This window comes from Clytia hemisphaerica, unplaced genomic scaffold, assembly GCF_902728285.1.
Source record: "Clytia hemisphaerica strain Z4C2 unplaced genomic scaffold, Clytia hemisphaerica genome assembly, whole genome shotgun sequence".
Lineage (NCBI taxonomy): Eukaryota > Metazoa > Cnidaria > Hydrozoa > Leptothecata > Clytiidae > Clytia > Clytia hemisphaerica.
The window spans coordinates 860,716-872,355 of NW_027104390.1; the positions used below are offsets into that span (position 1 = coordinate 860,716).

The 11,640-nt window shown below is 34.0% G+C and overlaps 2 protein-coding genes across 3 annotated transcripts in view; both read left to right on the forward strand.

The window, feature by feature from the left end:
* The window catches only part of LOC136819854 (uncharacterized), a 190,655-nt gene that overhangs the window by 42,006 nt on the left and 137,009 nt on the right, over positions 1 to 11,640 (forward strand). The window lies entirely within an intron of this gene.
* The window catches only part of LOC136819804 (uncharacterized), a 38,256-nt gene continuing 28,665 nt past the window's right edge, over positions 2,050 to 11,640 (forward strand). Inside the window, exons 1-2 of the mRNA XM_067076044.1 lie at positions 2,050 to 2,071; positions 10,231 to 10,373. Of these exons, the coding sequence (XP_066932145.1) occupies positions 2,050 to 2,071; positions 10,231 to 10,373 (165 nt within the window). The remainder of the gene's footprint in view (positions 2,072 to 10,230; positions 10,374 to 11,640) is intronic.

Sequence of the window (11,640 nt, forward strand, 5' to 3'; positions counted from 1 at the left end):
GAACCTGACCGACCGTTTTGAGCGTTGAAGATTTCCTACAAAAAAAACTTTCAGTCGAATGTCGTCGCCGACAGAATATTTAAAAGATTTGAAGGGTGGCTATTCGTATGGCAAACGACCTCAAGTCTTGAAAAGTGATAATAATCAGGCAATTACTAATCTTTTTTAGGACATTTTTGGTTCAATTTAATCAGCAAATCTGAGAGAATCACACAACAATATCAATCAATTTATGATTTTGAAAAAGACTCTGTGTGGTGGAATTTCCATCTGCTTTTGTTTGGTGTGGTGAAAGTGAGTGACGACAAAAGAAAAGACAACTTTCATTCTGAGGAAAAAAAATTTTTTTTATTTATCTTTAGAGGAGAAGCATTTATACCCACAATAACAAAACTTAAATCACTTTTGCTTGATTAATGAAGTTTGGAATTCTTGTGGGAAAGGACATTATTGGTGAATATTGGAAGCTTATCGTTCATGGCTTCTTGAATCACAAGATTTACGCTTGGCTCTTCTCTCATCATTGGGTATTGGTGAATTTCACATGGAAAAGAATCTACCTAGTTGTATATGGATCACAAGATTTACGTTTGGCTACGTTTCGAGAGATTCTTCTCCCATCATCGGACATTGGTGAACTTCACGTGGAAAAAAATCTACCTAGCTATATTTTTTAAAAGTATTATGAAAAACAAAACAAAATTGGTTTTAACAGAGACTGCAAGAAAGGTCCAGGAACAACATTTTAGTAATTTGATTGAATTTGGTTGAAGAATGAAATTTCCGAAAAGGTGAACCTTCACACATGCTTCAAGATATGTGATGCGAGATAATATTTTTGGTTTCGTCATGTCACGAGAACAGAGAGTTCATAGCACTTTATACCTGCAAAATAAAGCTAAGATTACTTTTACGTGAGCATACGAAAATATGGTACTTTTATACAAAAAGAGACATTGGTGACCTCTACAAAAATTACTCTCTTGTGCTTAATTTTAGGGGGTCATTTTGCAATTTATTGCAAAAAAATCACCCAATTAGCATTTTGTATTGACCCCTCAAATTTATTGAATTTTCCTGAAAAAGTGCCAAAACCTTCATTTTCCTTGGGGTTTTTGGAAAAATCGCCCCGAAATCAGTTACTATTGACCCTCATTTCATGAATTTCCTCCAAGAGTACTGCCCCTGCATATTCCACGAGGCCCGGAAAACCCGAGTTACAAAAACTCAAGTTACAAAAACCCGAGTTACGACGAATATGACGTCAGTCTCAAATTATGACGTCATAAGTGGGTTTTTTAACTCGAAAAAGTTTTTTACTGTTGTTTTATAACTCGAAATATATTTTTTAAATTTTTTTTTAGAGTTAAGTAACTCGAAAACAAATTTTAAATTTCATTTTTCGAGTTACGTAACTTGAAATTGTAGTACATTATTTGAACTTTCGAGTTATCTTCAGGTGAAACCAAGTCGGCCAAAAATATACACCATTTCTTTCGAGAAGAATCAATAGATCCGATTAGAATAAAAACTTATTTTAAAGCGGAAATGACAGAAACAGCATCAAAAGATCAAATTTACAAAACAATAATTATAACAGACCAGAAGAGCAGGCGTCATAAACATGATTTTGATGAATCATTCTAAACATTTATTTCAACGAATACAATTCATTATATCATTTTTGTACATTGCGCTATCGAGAATCTTTCTCAAATTTTAGACTCTTACAGTGCACTTTGAGAAGCCTGAAAAACCTAACTTACCGGTCCCTTCCCCCGGGTAAAGGATGACCGTAGATGTCCAGCACATGCGTATAAGATTGTGTTATACTTATATTTAATCTATATTATCATAAAAAACATAACATTACATTTAAACACAAAAGGCTACTAGGCAAGGATAGGCAGAAAGCACACAGATATGTCTACATGGTATTTTCAGTTCTTGACGGAATAAACACTGTGAAAACAGCACAGACAAAATATGTACAGGAATATAAACTAGGAAAATAAAACAAATGATTACAGGGGCACAGTATAGTAAATAATGACACAATACAAACATATAGGTATATATATAAAATCAATGGGCCAGCAAATGGCAAATACATAGTATAGACCGTAAAGGAAACGGTTCACATAGAGAAAATCTAAGAAAAATATCAAAATATTCGGTGACCTAAGCATTAAATAAATTGAACCTAGGAAAGCTTCCACCAAGATGCTGGGGAGGAGGCGGAGCAAAAAACAGCAGTCTGCACTGAAGAACTGAAGAACTGAAAAAGGCCCATGTGGAAAATCTGTGGCCTTATAAGGGGCATGAAAGTGAGGCTAAATCAAGAGTCCGGATTAGGACCAAAACAAACCAATTGCATCTAAACCCTGATATACAAAAACATATATCAGACACTTAAACACAAAAGGCTACTAGGCAAGGATAGGCAGAAAGCAAACAGATATGTCTACATGGTATTTTCAGTTCTTGACGGAATAAACACTGTGAAAACGGCACAGACAAAATATGTACAGGAATATAAACTAGGAAAATAAAACAAATGATTACAGGAGCACAGTATAGTAAATAATGACACAATACAAAACATATAGGTATATATATAAAATCAATGGGCCAGCAAATGGCAAATACATAGTATAGACCGTAAAGGAAACGGTTCACATAGAGAAAATCTAAGAAAAATATCAAAATATTCGGTGACCTAAGCATTAAATAAAATTGAACCTAGGAAAGCTTCCACCAAGATGCTGGGGAGGGAGGCGGAGCAAAAAACAGCAGTCTGCACTGAAGAACTGAAGAACTGAAAAAGGCCCATGTGGAAAATCTGTGGCCTTATAAGGGGCATGAAAGTTAGGCTAAATCAAGAGTCCGGATTAGGACCAAAACAAACCAATTGCATCTAAACCCTGATATACAAAAACATATATCAGACACTTAAACACAAAAGGCTACTAGGCAAGGATAGGCAGAAAGCAAACAGATATGTCTACATGGTATTTTCAGTTCTTGACGGAATAAACACTGTGAAAACGGCACAGACAAAATATGTACAGGAATATAAACTAGGAAAATTTATCCACGGATCGCTGATAGTCACCTTTCCGGGGGTTTTGTTGTTTGGAATTGCTTAGGTCAGGATTGCTAGTAACGGCTTGTCACTGTGCCGGGTGCATACTCGGCGCCTTGGGCCCCGCAGGGTTGCTAGTAACGGCTCGAATTTCAGTCAGGTTTAAAAGAGGGGTACTTTTACCCATATTATAATAATATTACCCCCGTCTTTTGCCAGTTCGGTATAATATGTTATGAATTGCGTGATTTTGCTGTGCGGCGATGGCGCAACGGATAGAGGGCTGGCTTCCGAATCTGAAGGTCTTTCTTTGGTAGTGGTTCGAATCCCACTCGGTGCGAAAATTAGACTGGTCGAAATTGATGGACAAATGATTGACAGGTATGAAAACTCAGTCAGAAATGAGAAACTAAGTCTCAGAAACTCAGACAGTCAGAAAAGAGAAAAATAGGATAAGAGATAGGAAAGAAAAGAAGGTGACGATTGACCATCCGATATAACATCTTCCGTTTCTTGTTTGTACAATTAAAAATAGTTGCTAGAAAGTGTCAATAAATCATTATAGTAAATCTAATAATACAGTTGAAGTAATCTTAAGAAAAGTAAAAATTTTGGAGGGAATTTAATATGGCTGCGAGCTTGAAAAATTAAATTTGACGGGAATTTATTTACCTTAAAATAGATAACATTTGGGGGGAGAAAACAATAATCTAAATTTGGCGTCGAATGGCAGTAAAAGTTACATTTGGATGATTTTGGCCCAATCCACCAAATTAAATTCCCGCTAAATTTTATTTTCAAGTTAATCACCAAATTAAAAGGACCCTCCTGGCGCTCCGGAAACTTCCGAAGTTTTCCAGAGCAGCTAAAAAACACCATTTTTATCTCCGGAAAGTTCCGGAGCTCTTCCCGGAGCAAAGTGATTCTTAACACAGCTCCGGAGTTCCGGTTCAGATTAATTGTCGAAATACAAGAAAAACGACACTTTTTGCTCAGGACGTTTCTGGAGCGCCGGGAGGGTCCTAAATTAAATTCCCTCTGAAAAAACTTTTTCGGCCATCCGCCAAATTGAATTCCCGCAAAAATTTCTTCTTATAATGTAGGTGCAATGTCACGTTGTGTAATTAAAACTCCAGCAAATATCTTGATAACTCCATGTTTCAATGGATGCTAGGGAAACAACAATAATAATCAAAAGGGCCATTTCAGAGAAAGGATACATAACGTCACTCTCATTTTTGACTAGATGCAAGTAGTAACCTACATAGAGACAGTTGTTCAGCCAGCATAGACTCAAATAATTGCAGTTGACAACTGGACGATATCTTGAAATAGCCCAAAAAGTGAGCCTGAAGTAAAAGAAATAAACTGGCTGCAAAACAGCCGACAGTTGTATGTTTGTTCGTTCAAGAAGTTTTAAGTCAATACTCGCAATGGTTACACAAAATTACTTCTCTTGGACCCGTGAATCATCAATCAAATCTTGCTTTAGCGTTTAGGTGATAAATGTTCTTTTCCTTCACTTCAAATCTGCTAGCTAATTGTAGCTAAAGAAATCCATGGTATAACTTGATTTGGCAATTATTACATTGGCTAGGTTGCCATATGCAGTGAGTGATCTTGGTTGGGACATGCTATCAACTGTTATCATAGATTTAGAGTAATTGAAACAATAATAACTTCTAATAAACTTCTTCTTTTATATCTATCTTTATTAGTCTTTATTTTTCTTGTCAATACAAACACATTCATCTTCCAAATCTTTAACCTGAAAAGCGATTCTAGTGAAAGGAGGTTTGCTTTCAGCAACATCATGAGTGTGGTAGTTTGAATGAAATAATATTAATGAAGAACCACAAATTTTAATTTTGAAGAATCATTATTGTAGTTGTAAATCTACATCAAGAATTATCTGCTGCTTGCACGTAAGTCTGCTTGTACTTGCAGTAGAAACTTTCGACAACTTTCACGAGGCTTTTAATTATCTCCGTTATTTGAATTTCATAAAGCTAATTAGAATCTTTATACCGCAAATACTGCCTGACAAGTTTGCGTGGCGTAATATAAAGGAGATAAAACGGCTTATGCAAGAATTTACACGGGAAATAATTTCCCAATTCCCCGAACATTTAATTCCGAATCGGGCGACCAAACTTTCACAGTTTTAGTCTTATTGAGAAACACCGAATTTAAAGGTCTCCTTCACTTGCGCGAGGCGACCAATTAACAAAATCGCTGTGTTGGAATTATTTTTGCAATCAAAAAAAGTTATTACCCAAAAACATGGTTTATGACGTCATAACAATGACGTCATAAAAATTTAAAATTGAATATCTCGAGAAATACTCCTCAAAATAACTTCAAATTTTCACCGAAAAATAGTAGCAATGAACTTTTTCGATTCATGTAAAAAAATCTTTTTGATTATGTCATCAGAAATTCCAATTTTTCGTTTCTTTTGATTTTTCGCTAACGTCAGCAAAAATTTTAAAAGTTTTTTTTATCAACTGAAACAGTTTATCGATACAAACTTGTGCACATACAAAAGCATTAATTAATTTTGCATTTTTAAGACCACTGAAGCACGAAAAAGATTCAGATGGACAATCTAAAGAGGATTCTTCAAAAGACAGCAAACAAAAACAAATTGACAGGCTCAAAAGAGTAAATGCAAGCCAAGCTTATACAATCGACTTACTCAAAGAAAAAAATGCTTCTTCGACTCTTCAAAATGCTACGCATTTGAAAATGCTCGAGCAGTTAGGAGAAAAACGCTCTTCGTTAATGGTAGACGCGTCCCTATTCTCCAACTCCTTTCATTCTGGTGATGCTATCTTACAGCAGCAAAGTTCAGATATTCTAGACCCTTCGACTTTTCAGGATTTAGCAGTAAAAATATTAACCTGTGGTACTTTTTCTTCCATCAAAAAAATATTCTTTTCAACCAAAGAATCTGTAATATTGAAAACTCTGAAACCAGATAGTTTTGGTCTCCAAAGCTTAGCTGTTTTGAGTCATGAACATCGTCTCTTGAAATTCGTTGGAACTCACTCAAATATAGTTTCAACACTTGGTTTGACAATTTCAAATGGGTCGTTCTCTCATGTTATGAGTTTTGAGATTGGTATGACTTTGTTTGAAATGACACAAAAATCTATTTCTATCAGTTCGCTTCCAGAATCCAAATCCATTATTGAAGGATTTGCAAATAGACTGAATTTTTATTCTAAAAAGGTGTTATACACAACCATCTTGTCCCTGAAAATGTGATTGTCAGGGAAGGATTTTCTAAAATCATTGGATTCGCTTTTGCTTTTAGGGCATATTCTTGTAATAAAACACATTCAAAATGTGCTCTACAAGTTCGAAGATGAGAATCACTTGGCCCTAGAATTATATCATGGTTTACCTGTGAGCTTTACTTCGGATGTTTATGCATTTGGTATGTTGCTGCTGAACATATTAAAATGAAATTTGCCTTCACTGAACACATTCTTCAAATCAAGGGTAGATTGCTATGCTGATAGCTGTAGGTATACTTGAGACCACCGCACAAATTTTTTTAGCTTCAAAAACGAAACAAATGTTGTACTATAACATTTAGTAACTTATTTTTAGTAAGCATCATGATTACACATTTAGGAGAACTTCTGCACAACACCAAGTATTTCATTTTCAGTCTAAAATCGCTAAACTGATTATATTTTTTGGGAACTTTAAGGACTTTAAGTGTGAGTTTGATTTTTTTTCGTTAAGCAATTTTTCAACCTTATTCCACTGAAATCAAGGAGTTTACAACGTATATTAAAGTAACTTATTTTAGCACAGACTAGTTTAAGTGACCAGCAAAAAAAATTGAAATTTAAGAACTTACACGTTTTCTTTTGATAAGAACCAGTAAATTATGGCTGAGGCTCACTTGTTCTTAATTTTTCAAAATATTCTTTAGCTGTTTTTAAAATCTGGAATTTCTTGTCTGCAACTTTGCAACCCTGATCAGTCTGAATTCAGAACTTCAATTTAAGAAGAGAAATAAACTGAGAAGTACTTTTTTGCTGCAAAAAGGTCAATAACTTCGATTGTAATTGGCAAAATATTTGGTATTTTGAAAGAGATATGTATTTCTTGATTCATTCAGAACCAAAATTAGTATGTTCAGAAAGTTCTGAGGCTGAGCTTGTTCTTAAATTGTTCTTAAGTTTTGGCTAATTTTCAGCCTCGTGGTTTTTTTAAGTTGTTCTTTATCCAAAAGCTTTCTGGAGTTTCGGTCGCTGAGTTTCGTAATGGAGCGACAAAAATATTTTGGAAAAATTCGATCAAGTTCGATCCAGATGAATTCTTCAGTGGAGAGTTTCTACAAAGGAAATACCGTGCTCAATGCGTTGAGAGACGTCCTTGTCTCCAAAAGCCTGGTCCAAGGGGTCTAAACTCAGTAAAAAACATGACATCGTTAAGAAGTTGCTGCGTATGTTACCCGATAATCAAAGAGACTGGTTGAACATGCCAGAAAACCAAAACAGTGATGACTAGCCTGGATATCCAGACCATAAACTATTTCACCGTCTAGTTTTATAATATTTTGTTTCTGGTTTACGGTCTGGTCCAAGTAACTCGTCTGCAGGGATATCTGTCCCTGCATATGCGAGCGTATCTTATTGGTCAGTACGCGCCCAGTCACTGAGCAGAATTTTCGCGGGGTTTTCGATATTTTTCGATGCGCGCGCATAATTTATGGAAAAAGCTGACATTGCAAAAAAAGATAAACAAATGAAAATGAAAACACAGGTTCATTTCTAAACAAAATGGCTGATGGAAAGGAAAGTGATCTAATTTCTTATAAATATCAATTCCAGGATATTGGAAATATGTGACAGTAAAACTCAGTCGCTGACGTTTTGAAGAAGCAGTTGTTGTTGACTTCTTCTGTTGGTTTCTTTTCTTTTCCACTTTTTTTGCTGTCGTAAACTCTACCCGGATTGTACCAGTTGGTGTTGTCTCCAATGCTACTAAGAATACTGCCGTCCTATGGCAAAAAAACAGGTAAAAACCATTTTTATTTCAAGAAAAATACAAAAAACTGTTTTTCTTACAGCCAAACCCATCAAGGACGTTTTATGTATTGAAGTAAAGCTTTTCTTATGTAATTTCATTCACATTTTCATTTAGACGAGTTCAGATTTCCAAATTCCTTGTCATTGTTGAGTAAACTACCAAAAATGGACCTTTTTTGTCATAATAAAATATTTAAAGTCCAAATAATAGTCCTTGGGGGGCATTTTAGAAATCGATTATAGGACAACATTTTAGCGTTGAATTGAATTTAAAGGAAATGTTTTTCGAAATAAACTATATATACCTAATAGAATATATTTTTTTTAATTTTTACAATTTTACAATTAAAAATATATGCGGAAATATTAGAAATAACGAAAATGCTTTTGAATTTACTATGGAAATATACCAAATGAAATAATTTTTTTTCAATTTAATTTTTTTACAATTGAAAAAATATATGCGTATTTAAAAATCTGAAAATGCTTTTGAATTTATGAGAAATTAGATACACATCTTTGAAAACATATAATGTAAAAGAATCATAAAAACGCCTTGCCAAACTTATCCTCATCACTTCAAAATCAATAGGTAAAGTAATTTCGACTAAAGCCTCGAATATAGTATAAAACAATGATGAGCAGACTAGAATACCTTTTTGGTTGAGCTTAAATCACATTATCACAATTTAATCTACTGTTTAAGATAAATCTAAGATCGAGAACGAAAATTTTAAAAACCTATGACTACAAAATACATAATGAAAATTTCATATTTATTCATTTGATTTCAAGTGTTCATAATTGATACTCAGGTCATCACTTAGCCTGGGTATCCAGACTCAAAATTTTAGAAAAAAAACTCTTACCTCAACATTCAAAGTTTCTAAAATTTTAGAGTCAGGTGCAACTAAATAAGTCGGGTACTTTGTTTGATACTGCCTGTGAGTGAACCCTTGTTGACAGAATCTCAAAACTTTGGAAACCCATATTGAAATAGAAAATTCAATGGATTACTCTACTACTAACCCAAATTTATGTAATAGTTCTACACCTCAAGATCAATCGTTGTTAACAAGCCAAGAAAATCTCAAAAGAAGGTAATTTATTTTCGATGCTGTCATTGGATCTGTAGGTTTTTAAGGTTTTGCTGAATAACGAAGTCTCTTCTCTGTTTCTGTAAAATTCAGTAATTAAAATGAAATTTTCTTTAACACATTGCAAATTTTGAAAGTTTACCAAAAAGCTCTCTATTCTCAAAATTGCCATTAGGTCTTCCAGGCGATTTAAGCTTAATTGTCATCTTTCCTTTTTTGGCTCCTAACTTTCGAACAAGGGTAACAAGGGTACAGTATGATGTGGCCCCCAATATGTAGGTCAGCTCGGTCCTCACAAATCGTTCATTATTGTATTATAGGAACGACCCTGCTCAACTCCTCACAATTTAATTTCAGAAAGTTTTTAACTTTATTAAAGTCATTTCTTTTTGAATATCCTATCCGTGAATATGTAGCAACAGGCGCACCATAGCCTTGGCACTATTAGCCAGTCTACTGGTCACAATTCTCATTTGAATCAAAACGGACATATCAGGGGCGTAAATTCTCTCTGAATTTAATTATGCACTTTTTGATTAAAATCATAAATTGTTGATTTAATTTTGAGTTGATTTAAATTTGGTGAATGGTAAATGATCAATTCTGTAAAATTGGGATGAAATTTAATTTGGCAAATGCCATTATCAGATATCTTAAAAAGATTGTTATATTTGCTAAATTTGCTAATTTTCAAATCCTGGTCAAAATTAATCCACCTAAGGTATTTAATTTTAAAGTTCTTTCTTGCACTATCTTAAACTATAGCGTAATTTGGTTGTTCTCAACTCTCAACTTTTCTTATCAATTGAAATGTCACTAAGAAAAATTTCTCCCTAACTTGTTTGTGAGACAAAAAGCAGTGTTAGAGTGGGATAATCTTGATTTGAGCTTCTAATTTAATGACAATATCATACTGTATAATCGAATTATTCTCGAGCGATAATTTACTATTCATACAAATACTTAAATTATATTAAATTTACTTGCTTTATTATAGCATACTGTATGGAATGTGACAACAACACCTTACTTTCAGTGTTGACTATTTTGAGACATTTAGCTCCATTTATGCATTCACTCAATCTGGCTATTGAGCTGAATGGAGGTAATGCATCAAAGCTGGAACTCTTACTTGTCCAGGTGAGTTGAATTATCATAGTCTTGAGAACATAGAACAGTCATTTGTTGAGAAAAAAGTGTTGTAATACAAGACCTAAAAAACATCATTGATATATAAATTTCTTTCGTTTGAATTTTAATTACATCGCTAGGGCTGATGAGAGTAGTATTTGTAAAGTTATTACATTTGTATGTGTTTTGCAGGTGATGATATTTTTTGAGAACGAAAACCTCAAGAGCTACTGGAATATGGCTTTAAGTGAATTAGCTACTATCCTGCGTCTCCATCCTAACTTTTCTGTTGGTGACACTTTCAAAGTTTTACTAATTGCAGTACGATATTGATAGTGAGGTAGTAAGTTACTACCTATTCAGATTTAATATATTTTAATCAAATACCTTTTAGAAAATTATTTTTTCTGGAAATAATTTTGTCACTTTTGGAAAAATTAGTTGCCATCAGGGGCCGTGCTGAACGCTTAAAAATTGATTTTTTGAGATCTGGCGTCTCAAAAATACCGTCAAATCACTGTCGTTAGTTACCAAGTCATGAGTATGTCGGCAAAAAGTACAAACAAAATGGCTGATGTAATTTTCAAAAAATGTGTGCTGTATTGTATGGTTGTTTTTGGTTTCTTTTGATGGATTTTTTGTAGTTTAACTGTACTTATCACTCCCTGAATATTAGTTTTAGTATCGAGTGTAATTTCTGTATGTGCACCAACCCCAAAAATGTGTTTCTACCACAGAAAAGTTGATAATCATAACTTTTGTTTTTGTTTGTTTTGATGGCTGATTTTTTCTGCACTCTCTCAAATTTTATACCATTCAAACACCAAAGAAACTAAAGCAGGTATGTTCCTTATGGGCTGTAGGCTTTTATCAGTAACTTTCATGTTGTTATCTATCTTCGACCGTCCTCCAAATATAACTGTTTGCCACCGGCCGACAACCGAAAAACTGACTTCAGTGTTCTAGAACAGAAGTTTTTTGGATAAAATCTTTATCAAACTTCACAGAGCTATTTTTTGCTTCGGATTTTAAAACAGTTCAACCACACAGCCCAAGGCAAAATTTGCCGTCACTTTTTTCCTTCTTGCGCTCGCGGCGCTCACAGTGGTGATAGGACCATAATGGTAGCTACGAGCTGCGGATACAATATGCGATACAGGTCTACAAGAAAATGTTTTTATTTAAATTTTAGCTAGTTAAACAGATGATTAATTGGATGATTGACTCCCTGGTATATAGATCGAATGTTGTAATATTATTTGATATCACAGTTATA